Below are 22635 nucleotides of genomic sequence, written 5' to 3'. Positions count from 1 at the left end.
GGGATTTATCAGGCGGTGCACAAATGACAAAGTCTTTTGGTGCAAGAGTTTTGGTTGACTTTGTAAACAGATGGTACGTTTTACAACAGCCAGCAGGCAGGGCAACCATCAAGGGCATTTTACAGAGTCAATTATTCAGCACTGTCCCTGAACAATAATACATATTCAAAATCAGGAGCATATTGTCACAAGGCTATTTATAGCAGGGAGAAACAATTTCATTTCTCGCACAAGTAAAATGTTTTACAAAGACAGCCTTGATGTCAGGCAAAACATGAATCACTTAAGTGCTGTGCAGTGGTGCTAAATTTTAGTTATTTGGCGTGGAAGTACATTTGTCAAATGTCCAGAAACACCACTCTGAACGAATGCTTATGCTGCTGTGTATCCACTGGATGTGCAAATAGGGAATTGTTTCCTAAGTACATTAGTCAAATTCATGTCTGACAGTTCTATGGTCCTCATTGGCCATCAATTATTTCCATTTTAGAGCAGCTATAATCAGTATCTTTATATCAACAATCAATTAATCAATTTATTTGTGACATGAAATCATATAAAATACAAGTCCAGTGAAATGTAATCCCATCAGTTCCTTCAATGTGCGCGTAAAAACCCTATAATAATGAATATGTGATTGGGCAGTCTAAGGCAGTGTCCTCATTTAGGATCCTTGTGGCCTAAGGGTAGAAGCTTTTCAGTGCCGGCCTGGTGTATCTGGCACCTTCTTTCTGACCTCAGCATGGAGTAGGGGAATTATCTGGGTGATGGGGATCTTTAATGGTTCTACTGGTCTTAATTTTCCAGCCTGTGGTATAAACATCCTTAAGCAGGGTAGAGCAGCATGTAAAGTGTGTCCAGCTGAACAAACCACTCTTTGTAGGGCCTTGTTTGGTGTACCAGGCTGATGTCAAAATTCCTCAGTAGTATTAGAGGGGATACTCAGAATTTCCTCAAGCACCTTTGCCGTGTCCATTTTCATCTTCTAGTTTTGCTAACATTCAGGGGCAGGTTGTTGTCCTGACATAAGCGGGTCAAGTCCTCTGCTTCCTTCAGGTAGGCCTTTTCATTGTCAGCTGGGATCAGGCCCAACACAGCTGTGTCGTCAGCATACTTAATGATGGTGTTGGAGTTGAAAGTTGCAACACAGTCATGTGTGCACGGGGAGTACAGCAAGGGGCCCAAAATACAGCCCTGTGGAGCTCCAGGTGTTAGTAGTCATGTGAGGGTTCACATGACTACTTTTATGAGAAGGGAGTCACAGGTACTGATGAACCCACTGAGAATTATAACCTGACTCAGCTCTATGGAACATTTTTGCATCTTTCAGCTTATTGTTTTGATTTTCTGTCTGTAGGTTCATTCTCTCAGCTCTCATCAGTGTCGTTATGGGTCAATAGGCAGCTCAATAGGCCCACTGTACACTACCTGCTTAACACCACATGGCAGACAGACAAAGTTAGCCACCAGCTAGCAAACATAGCAGAGCATTTAGCAACTAAAGAGTCAGATATTTACCTCAGAGGTTTGTGGAGAGTTAATATTTGACTTCATCAGGCCAACAGAACCACAACTCCATATAAATGCTAATATTGCAAAACATGTATGGCTGCAGCCACATTCCATTTTGTGGCCTACACAATACGCCGCCTACAAATGGTACCCACCTCCAGAACAAGACAAACACACCAATGTGAAGGTTATTTGAACCCTGCTACAATGCAACGTTGTAGTGATTCAATATGAATAACGTCATGTAACCCTAACCTTAACCACCACTCTTTTAACCTAACACTTCATAGCTAGCTTAAGGCTAACTTAGCATTTTCCTCTGGGATTCCATTTCCAGACCAAGGGGTGAAGGGGGCTGATCATGGACTGATGTGTAGGTAGGGTGGACAGGTCACATGCTCGATCCAGCTGCAACTAAAGCCACTAGAATGTTGCGACTGAAAGTGTTGATAGGTAACTCTTTGTTAACAAGGTTGCCATTTCACCTCCAAAGTAAAAGTTCATAAGTATTATGTCAGTGTGTGTTTACAGCTTGTTTCAACTGCTCCCAAGCAGCCAAAAAATCAGTTATTGCAGGTTCAAGTAAATAAGGCTGTAAATATTAAAAGTCAAGAATAACTTTGATAAACAAAGACACATTTGCATAATTTGACTTTTTGAAATCTAATGAAATGTTTCTTGACATTTAATAAAGTGATGCAAGCACCTTGAAGTTGCGGAGAGAAAGACACACACACACACACACACACACTCATACAGTACCTGTAAGCCGTGAACAAAGGGGAAGAAAAAGCTTTGAGTTATTGCAGCATCTGTTTCCTCCGCGGTTTATTCTGCACCAGTATGCAACTGGACAGCTTGCTCTTTCATCAACTCACAACTGAGAACAGTTTTTAGTGACATGCTTTTCAAAGACAAAGAAGAGATGATGATTGTTCTCTTGAGGAGACACATGTTGACATAAACCTAATCTCTAGAAACAGATATATGCATATGCATGAAGAATCTGTGAGCAACGGGACAAGATTTTGGCACTGGAAGTGTTCTGGTTTCCATTTGTAGTCTGTTTGCAGTCTGAATCATACCAACCAATCATGTTTGAGCTGCAGGTAAATTGGCCAAAATGCATCTTAGAATCCATCAGCTATCTTTGGCCGATGATTTATAGCTTTAAATTAGCTTTTTTAAATTGATCTGCATCCATATGCAGATATCTGTTTATAGAGATTAATCAAAATGACTGGCTACATGGAAGACCAAATCTTGGCACTAGATCTTCCAAAATATTGGCTGCTGTCCCCGGAGTCTCACTAATGTCAGACTGATAGCTGGGTTCCAAGACCGACATGAACCAGACTCTGCCATGGTGACAATGTTTAAAATGTTTAATGTCACATAAATGAGCATGACAGTTACACTGCAAGAACCAATGATAGTCAGGCAGAGCACCAATCTGGTATTGTGTAACACGGGGGGGCCAAAATACTCTAACTGCTAGAAAACAGGCACAGAGCAACACAAATAGATGCTTTCTCAAGAAAGTTTTCCTTTCAAGCTACCACACTGAGCACAGCACTGAGATTATGTTCCATTCTGTAAACACACTCTGCTTTGAAGTTTGTCCACAAAATGCACCCAAAGAAATGCCTAAAGATGACGGCAATTGTTAGAGCAAGCAACACAAAGCAGAGTTGTCCCGCAACTAAGCTCATATATTCTCTTGAGTATGAGCTTAGTAGCCCACACAGCACTGCCCAGAAGATCAGTATGTACTCCTCTGATATGGTGTTTGCTGCAGCTCTAAGGATTGGTTTTATAGAGCGCTAGAGAGTTCAACTGTGAAAAGAATAATGTTGTGGGTTACTCACAGCCATGTACGGTTTAACGCATTGGAATATAGCATCCTCTAAATGGCATTTTGTATCATTTTGTTTTTTCTTTACTTGTCTTAAAAATATGTTTAACATTTGCTTCGGTCAAGATTTTTAAATTCAGAGGGAAAAATATTTGGTCAAATTTAGAATAATACATTTAATAAGAGATTTATTTCTTCTGTGATGGAGAGAGTTGGGAGAAAGAGGCAGACTGAGGCTCTGCTGGCACCTGTCCGTGTGTTTCTTCTTGCCTGTCTTGGGCAGCGGCTCACATGACAACCGAGCGTGGTGTGCAGCCTCAACTGTGACTCAGTCGTCCCTCCCCCACCCTGGAGAAGGTGACCTCTTTAAAATTCTCTTGCAGGCATCTGAACTGCGCCGTTGTCATGGGATGCCCAAAGCTGAGCGCGACACCAAAGGCGGCTCAGACAAAGCCACTGAACCTACTTCAGAGAAATCTCCAAAAATCTCAAAGCTTATATGTGACTCCTCAAAGACGACTTGTTTTCAGTGGGCAACGCTTACAGAGCCGGTGAAATAAAAAAAGGATTAGAGCTGCCAAATGACAGTAAAAGGACACTTTTGAGTACAATTAGCCTAACAACGCCTACTCCCAATGCAGACCAATGCAGATAACAGCTCCCTGTTCCAAATTAGCTGAACTGCAAAGAACCCTGCACCCCCACACCACTCACTCCTGCCAAATCTCTGATCTGAGCTAATCAAACAGATTATTTCTTATCTAATGAGAGCTGCAAAGTTGCTAACAGAATGTCGAGCATCTCTCCTTGTGTCTTTTCATCTTTCATGTAAGTTTTATTCACATTTCTTTAAGTAAAACATGAACTTTTGCTGCACTTAAAGATGATTCAGATTGTGAAGTCATAAAAACATAAACACAGACAGGGCGAGAGACTAAAACACATATAAAGCATGGATATCTGTATTTGAACCACATACAAAGAAATGGAGCAGGCTGGCTTGTGCCCATCACTGAGAGCTGCACTAACTGCCTGTTCTTTTTCAGCTCCCCTATAAAAAAAAAAAAAAAAAAAACACCCTCCCATCTCTTAAGCAAATAAAAATGGCATTTTCTCTTGGGCAAAAAGAGAAGCGCACATCACATCAATCTCTTTCATAATGCAAAAAGACTACTGTTGTAATGGCCTTGTGTTAACCTGAAAGCAAGTGTCCTGAAATAGATGAGAGACATTTGGGCAACACAGAGACAAGAGTCGAGGCATAAACAGAGCCGATAAAGCAGAGGGGTGCTCCATTAGTCACCTGGTTTCTTACACGGCCATGTTAAGTGGTGAGGTTAGAGCAGATTAGATATGACAAGCTGGATCTTACAGGGAAAAAAGGAGGGGAGGGGGCTCTGAATTCACCGAGTAAAACACGTTGGGTGCATCTGACAGCATGTCTGACAGTGCTTGGCCCCATGTGCCATTCGCTGTTTTCTGACGTAGGAGAGGCACAAAGGCTTTGCTGACTCCTCTGTTCCTTCCCTCACTCGTCGTCTCCGTACAGCTTCATTTTCTTTTCTATTCATTTGAAGATTCTGCTATTCCTCCCTCTCTCTGTGCGAGCAGCTGAGACAACACTGTTGAGCTGAGGGGAAAATAAACCTCAGGCTCCTGAGCTGTTCGGCCCTGCATTCTCCTTGAGCCAACAGCAGCGAAATAAGAGCAGGATCACACCTTACAGATTAGAAAATCAGTGATTAAAATTACCTTGTTTGTTGATTTCTATTTTTAAGTGGCAGCATCATGATTAGAGTGGCAGGCGGAGAAATCTCAGCATTGATTGCATATTGCTAATATTAAGGGACAAATACGATTGATCAAGCTCCAGGCTGCTTATTGAAAAGATTTCAAGATGTCTCAGGTCTCAAATTAATTTCAATACCACAATAATACACAATAAACACAAGTTAGTAAGAGTGATTACAGTTAAAGCATGGTTGTTTCTATGGTTATTACAACACACTTTTAACTATTGTCATAATCTCACACAGGCAGGATCAGATTCACCTCTACTCGTCTTGCAAAAACTCTCACTTCCTGTCTTTCCTCTGGAGGACATTAATAGGTGAAGGACGATCTCTCAACTGCAGCCTACAGGCTTGTGCATGCATAGGGAGACATTTGATACTGAGCTACAGCTCATCGTTCTGCCTTCTATTGAACATATAACAGTGTGATCAAGGAAAAGTAGCTTTGGGCCATGATGTACAGATGGCAAATGAAAACTACAGCAAGTGTCTCCATAAGTGGAGTTGGACAATATAACAATTTATTCTGTGAGACAACAAGTTCTACAGGGATGATGCTTTTTTGTAGGGCATCCTGGGATATAAAGGAATACCTTACCCATAAAATGTCCCTTTGTATATCAAGTGTGCACTGCGTCTTACCTTGAACATTCTTCATGAATTTAAAAAATCAACAGCAAAACTATATCAAAACATCTTTTTACAAACTCTTACACAACAAACGCAGTATAATCCAAGGCTCATTTATCCAGGTGATTGCTAAGTAATAGTTAGCATATTAGCCGTTAGCCTAGATACAGCCGGGGCGCATAGTAGCGTCAGACCTGTTAAAACGTAAGTGAACGGGCAACCTTCAAGTGCAAAGTTAGTCCACTAAACAAGCTTTTTTTCCACAAAGACCGCCTCATATCGTTAGGATAAATGTCAGAGAACATATAGAAAATGACATGTAAACGTGTTGTCTTACCTTACCGGTGTGCTGCCATGTTTGTTTACCATCTAGCTCTGCTTTCCAAAGCGCGGCCGAAATCTCACGAGAACAAGCAGCGATCTCATACCGCCACATTTTGTTTTCACAATTAGGAAATGCACACTTACGAACCATTTTACTGGAGTAGTATCCAGCTGGGCTTTATCTAGAGCTGCTTGTTCTCGTGAGATTTCAGGCACAGTATGAGATCGCTGCTTGTTCTCGCGATATTTCGGCCACGCTTTGGAAAGCAGAGCTAGATGGTAAACAAACATGGCAGCACACCGGTAAGGTAAGACAACACGTTCACATGTCGTTTTCTATATGTTCTCTGACATTTATCCTAACGATATGAGGCGGTCTTTGTGGAAAAAAAGCTTGTTTAGTGGACTAACTTTGCACTTGAAGGTTGCCCGTTCACTTACTTTTTAACAGGTCTGACGCTACTATGCGCCCCGGCTGTATCTAGGCTAACGGCTAACATGCTAACTATTATTTTTACGTCACTAGTCACTTGAAACAAATTTAGAACGATAAGAGACAGGTTGAAATAAACCGAAATTTCCCTTTAAATTCATGAACAATGTTCACCTTTTTAGGACTCTCTGTTCATCGTGGAGGCATGCTAGAAAAACTTTCTTCACAAATTTAAGGTAACACGGTGAGTTCTCGATATATAAACTACACCACTGCCGCATGACTTTAATGTGACCACCAGTAACCTTGTTGTTCGGCGTTATGGCATTTAATGTCCGTGAAAACCTCTGTTGTCTCCTCTAGCCACTTGTTAGCAAAAAAAGCTTCAGAATTACCAAACTGACGGTGTTTACAGGTATTACTGACGTATTTTATGTCACAGAATGCATAGAAAATCTCTTACGGTGGTGTTAACTAACTACAGACTTTATTTCAGGCCTGTAACCAAAAACCCATTGACTTTGAGATGAGCGCCAAAATGCTCACTCATTTCCGGGTTTTAGGACTCATTCCTGCAACAATTTACTGTATGTACACTTACACATTGTGGTAGCAGGACTGCTTTCTGACAATATTCTATTTTATATATGACTTCTGCATCAGTTTAATGGGAAACTTTGTCAGGTACCTCATTTGCTGAATTAGTCAAAAACAGATATTCTCATCTGCTCATGTTTCTAATGAACAATACCGTTAGCTCAGGCAGAGCAATGAAGCTGTGCTTGTATTGGCTGATTGCATTCCATAAATGATTCATAATCATTGGCTCATTCACAGCTGTGCAGCCATTAACATCCACTCATATTCATTCCAGTGTAAAACACATAGATTATAACCCTTATAATGTTTCATTCAAACCTCTCTGAATGGTTTTGGTTTTGCAGGTTTATATTACAATATAAGCAATACTGTAATATAAAGAAGACATGGTGTTTGAGATAGTGGGTTTTATCTGTATCACTCGCCCCTATTAGTAAGCTGCTGAGCCACCACGAGCCGTTGTCTTGGGATCTAGACTATACTGATGGGATGAACGCTGTTCAGCCAAAAGATATTCCCTTACTGATGTTTTAATGATGGTGGTTAAGGGCGCTGTTTAACACGGTGTTCCAAAGTCTCCCAAAGATGTTTATTTGGGTTGAGATCTGGAGACTGTGAAGGCAGCAGCACATGACTCACATCATTCTGATGCTCAAACCATGTATTCTGCAGCCCCTCATGGCCTGTATGGAGGCATCTGCAGTTGTTGTGTTTCTCCGCTTATTTATTCAAGTTTATCATTTAATTAGTCACCCAAATACAGCATGACTACAAGAAGACATGGAGGATGGTTAAGAAATAAGCTGTGTAGGATTCAGCAGAGAGCTGAAGGCATGGAAAGCTAGGCGGTATAAAGGAACTGTCCAGGGTCCTGAAACAATGATCTCTGCACTGAGACAAGTGCTTCTTTATATTTTACACACTCTGGAATAGTTGTTGCAACTTGATAAAGTGATTCGAATGCACACCTTCTGTCCACTTTTGTCAGTTTAGCAAAGCATGCATCCTAGATTGGTGCAGTAATGACTCTGTTCACATATATTGAGCTGGTTACACAGAGCAGAGTACACACTGTCTGTAATCAGGCCAAGTGTTGCAACGCCACTTTCAAGCAAAGAACAAAGATTTACAAAGTGATGCAACTGTTTTAAGTTATGTAATGTCTTTCTGAAGGTTGCTGTAGCTACAGTGGCGTGTTACTTTCTCTGCAATGCAAGTCTGTCGGCCAATCTGTTCAATGGAGAGGATGTGTCTTAATGTTAAGAGCAAGATTGTCCATAAAAAAGTGACTGTGTTCTTTTGACTTACAAACTATCCATGCTGAGAAACATAAGCATCAGATTTTATAAATTCACTTCCCAGGCTGGAAAACTCCAAGAAATGTTTTTTGCATGAATAATTCACATACATGATTTTGTGGGTACAATGGGCTCCATACTGCAGTGAGAGCAGAAAGTCTGCAGCTTGCGTGTTGTTTGATGTTGTTTTTCAAGCTGCACTGCCTCTGCATGCGTGGATGTGCATGGATCAATTGGTGCCATTTTGGGCGTCTGGCAGAGCAGAGTGAGCGCTTGATAACAGAGGAGGTTGGCTTCATGCAGAAACACTACAGCTAACGCCTCAGCTGTATCTTCACACTGAATGCACACCGCTCTTTTGAGGTTTTCAATAATGACGTCACTGCGCGCACACACACACACACACACACACACACATTCACTCTCTCGCAGCATCTACTGTCTTTCCAAACACACTCCGTTCCCAGCTGTAAACTACAAGCAATCTGATTCCCACAAAGAATCTGAAATTCATTCAACAGCGAGTCAGAGAGGATACTCAAAAACATGCAGCCACATAAACATACTCTCCTAAAAAAGAGAGAGAGGGAGAGAGAAAGAGAATAGGCAATGGTCTCCTTTGAAAGTTCATTAATGTGGACACAGTCCTAATGAACCTTAAAGAATCTTTGTGTGTCAGCCTTGAGTTTTCTCATCTGCATCTCTATTATATGTGTATCCCAGATACGCTCTCCTTTGCCTTTTCTATGTTTTCCGTGAGGCATAATGGAGTCATTGAACAGGAGGGATAACAGCTCTCTTGAAGCAGAGGAGCCTGATTGATAAATCTCTGCCTTAGGCTTAATATCAGGGCCTAGGAGGGAAACAGTGTTTACCCACAGAGGGGGGGGGGGGGGGTCAAGGCCTATTGATGTATGTCTATCTCCACATGAAGGTGCAGTAAGGTGTTGACAGAGTGGAGCAGCTGCTTTGTGCCATTCAGTCTCTCTCTGTCTGTCTCTCTGTCTCTCTGTCTCTCTCCCACTCTCTGTTAATGAGCCTGTGTGCCTGACTGCTGAGTGCAGCTCTTTAGCAGTGTGCAATTAATCAGACGTTTCCTTGCGGAGACGAAACCAACCAGACATTCAGCAGCAGGGCAGCGTGATTACACACCGAATGCAAATTCTCCACCATCCCGACCATCCTCATTTGTCAGAGGGGCAGCAGGATGCAGGAGAAGCTGCAGTTAAGGTTGTTTAAGTGTAGTCTTTCATTTTCATGGCAACTAAAAGACGTTAGGATCTGGTTTGTATTATGTAGAGTTCATGAATCTGAAGGACTACATTAGACAGTGAACATTAGAATACACAGTGATCTCACACAAGGACATTTACTCACGTACTGTACTTAAATACAGTTTGAAGATACTTGCACTTTACTTGAGTATGTCCAATTCATGCTACTTCAGAATTCTACTCCGTTACATTTCAGACGGATATATAATATTCTTTAATCGGCTACATTTATTTAAAGCTCGAGTAGGCAATACATTTTGGCGTCAAAATCAAATAATAAACTTTGAGCATATTGTAATTAAAGTGGTCCAAGAGAAAACTAGACTTTTGCACCTTCTCTTGGCTCTGGTTTCAGGCTTTAGAAAATCCAGGCTGTGACGGGAGACTTTGGCCAATCACAGGCCAGTTCAGAAAGAGGGCATTCCTATTGGCTGTTCTACAAATGCAGATGTGCATGCATGTCCGTTCAGTGAAAGTCAATGGCAATGCCAGCATTGGCAACAGCTGCCTACACTGCAAAACAACCCAAAGACAGAAGATGCACTTATCAGATAGACAGTCTGACAATAAATGAAACATAACACTTATTGAAAGGAAATGTTCATAGTTCAGACTTTTGCTAACCAAATTTAAAGGCTCACGGCTGTGGCTCTAAGTTCTTGTTCAGTTAGCTAGACCTTTGAATCCCCACCGCTACAGACCACTTCATCGGGAGGAGAGGAGGCAGCAGCCCTGGAGACTGACCACGAGCCAGTGGCCACAGCAACAAGAATCCATCCAGCACAAACCCCAGCTCCAGAGGACTGGACAGCCCCGACCCTCCAACGGATCAGCTGATAGGTTAGACCCGGCACCACCAGCCCACTGTGACACCCACTGCTGAGGGGTTTGCGCTGGAGGAAGCAGTTCAAAGTGGCGGGAAGTGAGGTGGAAGGACCTTAGGGTGGCTAACGTTAGCTTGCTATTTCTTTTCTCATCTGTGGTCTGATAAACAGAGAGGGAGAACGGGGCAAGGAGGGGCTGAGCGAATGAGCTGTGTGCAACTGTACAATAAATTACGATGAAATAAATCAATGTATGGGAACACTGGGTTACTGTATAACGTGTGTGTATATGCCTGTGGTCATCTGGTGGGAGGGGCTTATAACAACATGGGGAGAACTGCAGGAGGAGGCTGTATTCTCAAATTCTGACATATTTTGTTTGCTATTTCTTTTGTTGGCTTTGCTTTTTTCCCTTCTCCAGATTTCTCCGACCCAGCTTTAACAGCTGAGGTTACTTAGCAAATTGAGATATTACTTATGATAAGCTGATGTAATAGGATGCGTATATATATATATATATATATATATATATATTTGATTCAATTTAGACTATGGAGCCTGTGGGCACAAGCGAAAATAATGGGATAATTGTAAAAACAAACCCATCTAAAGTCAGCAAACAGCCACCATAAGCTAATGCCCATACCAGGGCATATAAGGCTATTCCAACTGTTGAACTGATTTTTTTTATTTCTAAGCGTGAGATTATGTGGTTTTGTCTCTAAAAAATTCAACAGTCCCACCATGGGTGCAGATCAGTTGGCTCATCACCATCACCAAGTCATTCAAAAAGCCCTACACAGAGAATCATATGCTTACCCTTACTGTTTAAACAGCCAACAGTACATGGAGCCAGCCATCACCCTCCTTTTAACGGCTTCACTGTTAGTTAAGCTACTTCTAGTTTCAGGGTCTCAGGCATGTTACGTCCACTCACGTTCTCATCTCTCGCCTCTCACAGATTCAAAGTTCACCTCATCATCTTCCTTTTCTCCCAGTATATGGGACTACTGTATACATCAGTGGATATGGATGACTGTCTGAATATGAGCCCCTAACTGAGCTTGCTTAAACTAACTGATCATGTTTTTACAGAGCCAGAGATGCTAGTTTTAGCACAGCTCTAAGAGCACGATAAATACTTACAAGTTACACAAGTTGACCCAACAAAATCAGATTTATTTAAATAAATTCATATCCATTCATTAATCACCTTTATAGGAATAATTATCCCAATAACAAAATGAGCTCATTTTGTCCTTATCACATCATTTATTTCAGAATTACATACAGCGCTTAACACCGCAATTTCCTTATAAACCCCCAGTCAGTCCTCTCGATATTTTTCTCTCTGTCAACCCCACATCTAAACGTACTATATCTAACCTATACAACCTTATTTCCAAACTACACTGCTCCTCAATGGCAGCTATAGGAACAGCTTGGGAACAAGACCTAAATTATACTTTTACAGATGACATATGGGACTCAGTATTTGATCGGACACACTCTTCTTCTATGTGCTCCCGACACGCACTTTTGCAATTTAAAGTAGTGCATCGCATCCACATATCAAAAACCAAATTAGCTCGAATGTACTCTGATGTCAACCCTACATGTGACAAATGTAAAAGTGCACCTGCCTCACTCCATCACATGTACTGGACATGTCCCTCTTTAGGCAACTTTTTAGTTAGTCAGTTTTTCAAACAATATCAGAAACTCTTCACCACCAAACTGAGCCAAATCCTGTGACTGCAATTTTTGGAATTGCTCCAGACTTGGATTTGCCTAAGACTAAACTCAACGTTCTGGCTTTTGCTTCATAATGTCCTGCATGAATCTAGAGAAGATCTGATACACTATCCGGGGATCAGAGAATAAATTCTACAGAATGTGGTGCCCCTTCTTGGTATTTTTTGAGAAACCCACTACAGTAGTCTCTGAGTAGCTTTTATTAATATATTTATATTTTGTTTTATTTATTTATTTATCCATCTAATTTTCATCATTTCTTGCCTTGTGTTTTTTTTGTTAATGTTAACGTGTACTGCATCTGTTTATATTCTCCATGCATTGCTGTCTATAATTTGAACTCTGTCTATCCACAATTTTGTGTGTATCTTCTGAGGTCAGCTGTGTTTGTCTGTTTGTCCATGTGTGGGCAGTGAAGTGTGTTGTGTTATGGGTGGATGTTGTTCAGAAAAACAAAAATCCTCTCCCTGTAAAGTGACTGTTTTATTCATGACTTGTCACCAATAAAAAGACCTTTGAAAGAGAATTGGGAATGTGGAGCTGGAAAATACATTTGTTCAATTTCAATCATTTAGGCTATTTAGAATTGGGGGGGGACAATTTGTGTTTTTCAGAAATTGGGATCTGCACCCATGAGTCCCACTTTAAAGTACGACAAAGCAGCAAAAAGCACGCACATCCACGAACAAATTTGTGCAGGTTGCTGAGCTCAAAAATGTGGAAAGCTGAGCAGGGAAAGAAAAGGCTCGCACACTGCAGGGCTCCTCTTCAGTGCAATTTATTCACAGAATCAGATGACGACATTTCGAGCTGCAGCTCTTCATCAGGTCATGAGGACCTGACCACTTTGCTCCAGCTCAACAAGCTACAACATCAGAATTCTGCACACACATTTATGCATAATACATAAATGATATCAAATCATTAATGTACAATAATAAAACACGGCTCATTCTTCTACATATTGTTTGTTTTCAACTTAACTCAATGTATTTTTACACTGCTGTATTAGACAATGATCTGAGTACTTCCTTTACTACCACCAGCTCAATACATTATATGCTAAAAATAATAATTTAAAAAAACTGCAGAACACCATCACCTCTCAAATGTAATTCTATAGGTATCAGACTTTAGGACTGGAATCAGCAAACAGATTAATAATTCCCCATCCCTGTGTTTATCAGAATACCTACTGCAGAGGTCAACATAGAGGAGAGGACAGCGGTGCAGACTGTAATGCAATACACACCAGCCTCCCTAAGCATCAAATGGGGAACATACTGTATTTCTCTTAATTTTTTTTAATGAAACAGCAGTTCTCAAAGTCACCCCCGAGACACACTTTAGAAGAAGTGATTCAATCTGCTGAGATGTGTGGAAATGTTTTTTTGATTTTATGTTTCACAACAGCAGTTGGGCTTTGTTTCTCTTGACATCAGATTAATATTTGTCTGCTTAAAGTCAGCCTCCAGAGGTTATTAAAAGAAAAGTATCTACAACACATTTCTATACATAGAGCGTTTTTTAATGTCTAATAGTGGAGCTGCTTTTAACCGAAAAGGACGTGTTAATTATCAGGATTATTGTACTTTTAATTCATAACAACTAGCATGGACAGTATACTGTGGAACCCCCTGTCAATTATTTAAGCCGTATATGCAATTTGTAGTTAACTACGTAAATATAAAAGCCTGGTGTGGTCCTACTCTCAGTGGCCAGCTGGTAATACCCAGATGTTCCTCAGTTCAAGAGGTCTTTTCTGCCAGCAGCCATTAAGTTACTTAATGAGGACATTTCACAGGTAGCACATCCAGGATAGGTGATGCTGCGCTGTACCAGATAAACATGTATTTAATGACCTGTGTGTGTGAAGGCGTGAAGTCTTTGTTGTGCTTTTCTTGGATCTGCGCGGTTTCTCCAGTTTCCTCTTCTGTATCAGTTATGTTTGTCAATTAATTCCTCTAATGAGATGTGGGCCGCACGAAACGGTAACAGACTCTACTCCTCGTTATTTGATCATTATTACAAATATGTCAGTTAAAGCAGTTTAAATCAGTAGCCTACAATACTTGTGTTAGAAGAAGGCATCTCCCACATGAAAGAGAAGCTATTTGATGGTGGTTTCCAATTTGAAATGTACACTGAAAATGACTATAATATTGTGTGGTTCATACATGGGCACATTAAGTGGAATCACTGGGCATTTTTTTTTCTATTACAGTCAAAATCCTATCATACAGATACCGTTTTGATGGTAGTTATGCCTTCTGGCTATGATAAAAAAAATCCTTCTCATGGTGTGTGATGAAAGGGAACACAGAGTCTACTTCCCCCAGACGTACAGCAGGGGTTTTATTTTAATGATATTTCCGATTTCAAGCTGCCTTTAAGGTGCCTCTGCTTTTGTTCTGATAAAAAGCTCTGCTCAGGTGTGGCAAGTGTCTTGTTAAGGGTGAAACACCTCGACAGCCCATTACTGTCATATTGTCCCACAAACTACTCGCACAAGCTTCTCTCGGGAGCCCCCTGCAAGTCCCTGTCCCGCCTTAAATAGAGCCCTCTACCTATAATGAAGATTAAACTGACATTTGGATGACTGTTGGCCTTGATGGGGAGGAGTGGGCTGGGACCGGCAGCCAAAATAGGATGGCTAACTAGCCTCTCAGCAAACACAAGCTGTGCAGCATGTGGGAATCCATCCTAAACTACAGTGTTTACACTGTGTCACGCTGTGGAAATGGGCAGAGCATTACAGATGGTGGCCCATCAGCCTCGACGCAGCAGGTGAGAGAGGCCAAAAAAGTTGAGAGCTCAAAGGGCCACATCAGGAGGCACTTTGGAGAAGGTTGATTGTGCCCAAGAGACACTATAAACTGCTTAATCATTTTGTCTCAGCCAACCAATTATCAGCCTCTACAATCTGCCACCAAAACACAGAGACACATCAGCCAGCCAGCGATACTGAGGTCCTCTCCCAGTTCGTGAGCACTAAAAACCCCCTTAATGAGGTCAAACACGGCTCTCTGAACATATATATCACAATTATGGAAGTGTTGCTGCTGTCTTTGTTTATTATGAGGCTTTTACTTTGTGCAAGACATAGAAAATTTGTTTAAAAAACCGGCCCAGAAAGTGGTTTTGCAGGTTTTTTTAAAATGCACAAAATGGCTCTGTGAGAATCAGTTTGAGCCTTGGAGTACACACCCACCTGAAATGGAGATATACAGCATAAAGTGAGGCGGGGGAAGTGGAAAAGGAGTGCACTTGTCCTAGAAATGCTCTATGTCAGTTTAAAAATACTTGGAATACACAGTTCTGAACAGTTTGGCACATTTACCAGCAGAGACTGCACCTAGAAAATCTCTACATCTACTGCGTGATTTCAAATACGAGTAACATCATTTTAAAAATACATATGGAGTTACATCATACAGTATATCTTGGCTGCTATGGCCAGCCTGTGGTCCAATCTACGCAGACAGATTGTTGTACTCTTTCTTAACTTCTAAGCCTCTCCAGATGCTGACCCAAAGACCCAAGTCTGTAAATAGTTGGCCTACATGAGCGGAGCAGGAGGCCATGAAGCACACGCAGAAGTTACAGTATGTTGTAGTCTGTCTTCATATAATCCAATTACAGCTAAATGATAATCAGAGAGTGCTGAGGATTAGAGGCTGAGGCGGCTGGAGTCGTACTACGGCGGCGGATCAGCAGCACCTGTGAATGACTCATTCCTCAGAAGCAAGGAGCTATTGACTGCCTCTGAGAGCAGCATTCAGCTACATATTGAAGTAATTTGGGATCATTACCGGCATAGATTAAAATGTATCAGACCACTTAGAATAAGGACTGGGGATGAGGGATTTACATATTAAAGACTGATCATATACACTGTATAATAACACCTCTGCATGAGCAGAGCTTGGCGTACCAATCACTTTTTCTACTTTCTCTTGCAACGAGATGTTCTGCACTACTCATTCTTCTCTTACTGAAAGCTTTGCGGTGTTGCGGTGTGCATTTTATTTTCCCAGAGGGACGCTCTTACCTCTGTCAGTGTCGTAAAGGTAGACAAACTTCTCCCACTTGTAATGGTCCAGCAGACTGAGAACAGCGCCTCGCAAACTGGGCCTCATCTGGATGACAAACTGCACGTCAGCATCGATGGGGAAGCTGGGAGTAATGAAGGAGGTGTGCAGCGCCCCACAGAAGGAGGTCAACGTGTTCATGGACTTCCTGTCGTAGAAGCCGAAGATGGCGTAGACTCCTCGGGAGAACTGGGAGCAGACTGGTGACGGGGACAGAGAGCAGGTTCAGGTCAGGGACAAGAGTCATTTATGATCAGCTGTTCTTTCAGTCAGCAGGGATGCCAACAGCACAAACTGGCCTTTCAAAAAGAGTTAAGGTCAAATTCTCATAACATATTGAATGTTAAATTTGCTGAGCGCACTTAATGTCTAATGCAGGAGTAAAAACTTTAATGCAAGGTTGAGATGAGGGGGGATTCATAATGGCATTAATCTTCCGAGTGAAGCAGCGGTGATCTGAATAAATGGGTGCCATGTGGGATGTCTGCTCCCCATGGCCATGCTCTGCTGCCCGGTGCCCTTCACTTCTCCTTGGTCTAAATGCAACTGCTTGGGTAATCAACTAGAAATAATGGGGAAATCAGTGCATTGGCCACAGCTCTTAATGGACAAATACCCTGAAACATGAGCATGCAAATGTGCAAGCGCCGGGCTGTGCTGCAGTATAAAAGATTTATAACAAGCCCTATCTGCTGCCATCTGCGGGCCTGTGGAAATGAGATCCGGCCATAAACGCTCAGTGCATCAGACACTTGGTCTTACAAGGCGTTAACTATTTTATGTTATTTGTACTTAATAAATGGTTTTAATAACACCAAGCAGGACTGAACCAGAGATATGACCCTTGTCTCACTGCGAGTTATAACTGAAGCAAATGTTGGTCAGACCAGCAGGGCTGCTCTGATATTTCTGACCCTCTGCTCAATGCAGATTCCAACACTGCTCACTAAAGCTGCTCAGTGTCGCTAATCGGTGTTTGACTGTGTTATTATCTAACTGATTAGATTTAATGGGTTTTTTGAAGGGGTGATCTGTAGGTTGAAATGCAGTCACTCTGAGGAAGGTCCACCCTGTAACATACTGCATGGATTTCTGAACACTTTACACTTCAATAACATTGTCAGACTCACGATGGACAGATTTAAGTACCATAGTACCAAAGTACAAAAATGAATGCAGCAGAACCAGACTGATCATCGCCTTTATTCCAGTTTTTGTCAAAACCCAGTGCCCACATTACCCACATTCGACTGCCAACTGAGATTTGGGTGTGATATGCTAGTAGTGGCTGATGTAGCCTCAAGCTGCTAGCCTCAGGCAGAGATGAGGAGCAGACTACAATGGTCTGATTAGCTCATTTTTTCTCAGCTTCACAACCTTTATTTTCAAAGGCGTAGTCTTCAGCCCCAGCTACAGATTATATACAATAATACAATAATTCCTACACATTTGGAATTTCAAAATTCCATACTTTTCCATACCCTAATTTCCAGACTTCTCTGCGTTTTTTTTTGTTTTTCAGAGAATATGCGACATCTGAGTAAATATATCAGTGTATCATATTTCACATCATATTTAATTATTCTTAATAGGCGATTGTAGCCAAGTACCATAATGGCATGCAAATAAAAACTCAGGTAAGTTCAGTGTCTGGGCTGAGGCAAAAAGATTGGGACTCTGGGTGCAAGCGATGCAGTAACGAGACGTCGGTGTTTTTTCCTTTCACGTGGCTCAGAATCACCTTCTCCCCCATGTTGGCGATGTCAGTCGATTTCACACAAAGCTTGCATCTAGCTCTGTGTGTGAATTGGGAATCCTTGGCCAACCAGTATTTATATACGGTACTGTCAAGCCATCCATCCAAAAACTTGCTTCTACCCATTGTGAACCACGTGAAACTTGTCTTCTTGTCAAAGGTGCAGTGTTGGAGTGAAACTTGATACCTGGGGGGCTGGAGGAGGGTCATGGGGCAGCGGACTGGACATACCACTTGTCAATCAGGTAAAAGGGGCGGTATGTTTTCTGAGACATTTGCTCTCACACAAACTGTGCTTGGCCCGGCATAAAACACGATCTGGATTGATTAAATTGTTTTTGGAAATACCTAATTTTCTATTTTAGAAAACAGTATTTTAGAACAGTGGTAATAGTCTGGAAACATAAATATTTTTCCATACTTTATTTTTCATTTTCCATACTTTTTAATACCTGGAAATTGATCAAATTTATTTCCATACTTTCCATACTTGCGTAGGAACCCTGATAATAGATGCAGCCACAGAGAAGTCACCAGTTTGGCATTTTGGCTCAGTCAGAAGTGACCTGAGGTGACCATATCTGAACCCAAGTACTGATTACTGAACGGGCCTAGCAGGCACAGGCTCAGGGGCCCAATGTGTAAGTGGCCCCCCTGGCCTCCACTTTCAAAATGTCACTCGCAAAAACATGTGCTGACCAGGGAGACATGCAAAACAGTTACAGAGGGACAACAGCAGATGACAAAGAGACACAAGACACGTGTGTAATGAATACAAAGAGATGCAAAACAACAACAAAAGGAGGCTAAACAACAAGTCTGTGTGTCACGCTCCTGTGTAGGAGACTTGGTGGGGTTTTCTGCATGTCTGTGCCCAAAGGTCCATTGTCACATAATCTGCCCATGTTTGGCTCAGAGAGTGGAGCTGGGAAGGAGCAAGGGGTGGATCTGACTTAGAGACTGTGGTGACGCCTCACAGACAGCCTGTTAAGCCCTTAGTTATGCATAACTTTAGTTCTTAATCAAATTTAAATGAAAGGTTATTTAAAATTCATTTCATTCATTTCTCAACTCTGGAGGCTGCCGCTTGGCTCCAGAGGACTTCACCTAAGGTGACGTTTCTTAAAGCAGATGACATCACTTACTCTACCTGTGGAACCACAAAATGGTTCATACAACTGTTTTTCCACATATGCAGCATTACTCTCCAAGACCTGCAAACAGACTTGATACTGAGCTGCAAAGAATTATTGAGCATCCCCTATTTGCTAATTATGAGTTTGTCATGACTTAAAGATACAGTTGGTAACTTTCATAAAAGTAACTTTTCGTCATATGTTGTGAAACTGTCACGACATCCACACAGAAATACATGAGACAGATAGTCTCGGGATGAAAACATCAGGTTCCTCCTCCCACTGCTTGTGCTTTTAATGTCATCTGCTAGAATCCACAGCGGCTCATGGACAACACCCATTTGGAGCTGAGTGGTCTCTAAGGCAGCTGTTAATCAAATTAATCACTGCTTGTCAACTGCGGTCAAACTGTCAAACTAGGCAGCACTCATCGCCTATTTTCCCAAAACTCTAAAACACACATTTGAAAGTGAAATATTCCAATTTGTCAAATGTCATCCAAATAAAACTTCAAATGGAGCATGTTTTGTTGTTTGTTATAAAGTGCCATTTCTGGCTGAAATGTGGGAAAACATATTCTGGAAAAACTAAATTGGCTAGGTGGAAATGCACAATAGATAAGACTGGTCAAAATTGAAAAGCCCCACACATTAATGTCTGCAAGCACAATAAAATAATTTCACAGCTCTGTGATTTCTCCATGTGTTAAGTTAACACAACCACTCACTCATCCACACAGCCTTGATGGCTTGGTTCAGTCATCTTTCCTCTCAATCACTTTATTATTCCTTCATCCCTCCATTTTCTCAGCTTCTAACTGAACTCAGCAGGCACATCAGATCTGCTTATGAAAGATCAGGGAGACACGGGCATCCACAGAATTAAAAACCGGCATCTGTTTGGTGTTACTGGTAAAAAATGATGCTTTAATCAATGATAAAAATCTTCCAGGAGCGGCTGCACCACTGTTTGAATCTGACGGACAATTTTTCTGCTTCATATCAATAACTCGATGGGCCTTTCGCAAACAGTTAACCTCCCCCCTCATAAACAGAAAAATGTGAGAGAGGATGATCTCCTATTCAGTTCTGGATTCAGCATGCTTCACAGTGGCTCTTTCAGCAGATAACATTATTCAACACCACATAGATCCTCCTCAAATTACAGATTCTTCTGCAGCAGACAATATTCAGCTCATGCTATCCAACAAGAACAGAGGGCAGCAATAAAATTAACACTTTTCAGCTCATCTAATATCATCCAATTCTCTTCTCACAATGGGAACAATAGCTTTTTGTTTGTCAAGGTTAAATAGACAGCCTGTTCTGCTGAAGGATAATGAAATAATATATTTGGGCTCATGAAGCAGTAAACACTCATCAGCTACGCTGAATTCCCCTGATCATGGTCAGCAATGAAGATCCGCATCATTTACTTTATTACAGGAGGGAAGCAGCGCCGTGTTTTTGCACTGCAGGCTCTGTGCATTTCTGTTCAGAATACTAACACTTGTTTTATATGCATTATTAATAACCAACAGGAAAAATCCACATCTCTTCACTTTTCAGTGCACTTCCATTTTATTTTCTCCATCATCTAACAAACACCCACATCTGCCTGTCATTACTGTCGCTTCTCCTGTTCTCCCTCATCCATTTCTCTGCCTCTCTTCAGCTCTTGCCATCTCGTCAAACTTAACAGGTAGATGCAGCAGCTCAGGTAGCACTGACACTGTCTTGAGTCTTCCCGAAACTCAGGGCTTTGCAGCTTTGAGGGTCTCCCCCACAGACAGCTGTGGAATCTTCTTCATTTCTATCATAAAACTTGCTGATGTAGGATGAACCTGCGGTGTACGTGCACAGCAGAGCAGAGTCTACAAAGTGAATTCCTAAAGCTCTATTGCTGGGGGGGAGTAGAGGGGAGCTGCTATCCTCGCCTGAAAAGGGAACACCGCACGCAGTGAGAAAATTGAACTTTATGCATATAAGAAAGTGAAAATGAGGAGAGGGATAGGAGAGGACTCACACTGAGATGAGGAGGTGAGTTTTTTTGGACTGAGTCACTGGTTAGAGCCTTAAGGTTTGAGGGAATTGGATACTGCAGTCGGACAAAGTGAGGACAACGACTTTACTTTTTGTGACGATAACAAATAACCTGTTTATGCGTGTACTGCTGCCTGGTGGGAAGTTATTTTTCTCCTGCTGCCTGAGAGCAGCGCCTGCAGCCATACCAGAGGAGACGAGAGCAGCATGACTTCCGTTTGTTTTCCTGAGGGAGAGGGAGGCGGTGTTGGTCTCAGCCACATGGGAATACCTGTCCTGTCTCAGGGTCACATGTTCAGTAAAAGAAGAAGGCAGAGGACACGGCACAAACAAGCAGCTGCTGTCCCAAAACTACCAGTTTAAAAAGGATGGGGTCAAAGAGAAACTAGAAACCCTGAATTTATTCACCAATTATAAAAAGTGCAGAATGTGCAATGACCTGCAGACAGTTAAACAAGCTACTGTGAAGCCTTTAAAGATAATTCTGCCTCTAAGCACGAAGGCCATTCAGAGCCTTACACAGTAAATGCCCAATATATACACTACAACTGTTATTATGGAAGGCCTCTTCACTGCCCTTGGGCTTGAAAACATTTGAATTACTTGAACCTTTCAACATATACACATGAATCATTTACAAGTCTAAGGAGGCTTTCACATCAGGGACCTACGTGAATCTGGATTTGAGTACACTTGGCCCTGAGTCCAGTTTGTTTATTAGTGTGAACACTGTGTGTATCTGAACATGGTGTGTTGATCTTTGCCTGGTCCACTTGAGAGGGTGATCTCAAGTTCAGTCCATGTGTACTCAGGTACAGTGTGCATTAGCTGTGAAAACTAACTGCACCACAACACGGGAGTGAACTGCTGTTTAACACCAGTAGCAGTCTGTGAGTAGAGTTGCAAAGGCATTTCTCAGTGCCGCCGGTCTCCTTCGAAATCTGCACGTCCACGGGTGATAAAGTTGGAGCACAGACGAGAGGAATGTTCTTGAAACTGTCTCCAAAAATATAAACAATAGTAGACCTAATGATAAGGTTGAATCCATTGCATGGGCTTGGGATCTTTTAATCGGCACACTTGTCTACACTATAGCACCAACATAAATAAATGTCAGAGTGGCAGAGGCAAAGCAGTCGTACGTGCGCACGATATGAATCAAAATACGAAAAAGCTCTAAGACTGTACAACCATGCTGATGGCTCTGTGAGGATGTACTGATGTACAGTGGCACTTTGAGCAAAGTGCTAAGGCTAGCATGCTAACATGACACAATCACAACGATAGCGCTAACATACAGTACTGATGCAAA

At 41.8% G+C, this 22635-nt stretch overlaps 1 protein-coding gene across 7 annotated transcripts in view; it reads right to left on the bottom strand.

Moving 5' to 3' along the window:
• The window catches only part of gria3a (glutamate receptor, ionotropic, AMPA 3a), a 96924-nt gene that overhangs the window by 61593 nt on the left and 12696 nt on the right, over positions 1-22635 (bottom strand). For all 7 annotated transcript variants that reach the window (XR_013492365.1, XR_013492366.1, XM_078172644.1 and 4 more), the window contains one exon: positions 16350-16589. Coding sequence is in view for 5 of the 7 variants with exons in the window: in XM_078172644.1 (XP_078028770.1) it covers positions 16350-16589 (240 nt within the window). In the remaining 2 variants the exon portion in view is untranslated. The remainder of the gene's footprint in view (positions 1-16349; positions 16590-22635) is intronic.

The sequence above is a fragment of the Epinephelus lanceolatus genome, chromosome 11 (assembly GCF_041903045.1).
Source record: "Epinephelus lanceolatus isolate andai-2023 chromosome 11, ASM4190304v1, whole genome shotgun sequence".
Classification (NCBI taxonomy): domain Eukaryota; kingdom Metazoa; phylum Chordata; class Actinopteri; order Perciformes; family Serranidae; genus Epinephelus; species Epinephelus lanceolatus.
This window is presented reverse-complemented; position numbering and strand designations above follow the sequence as displayed.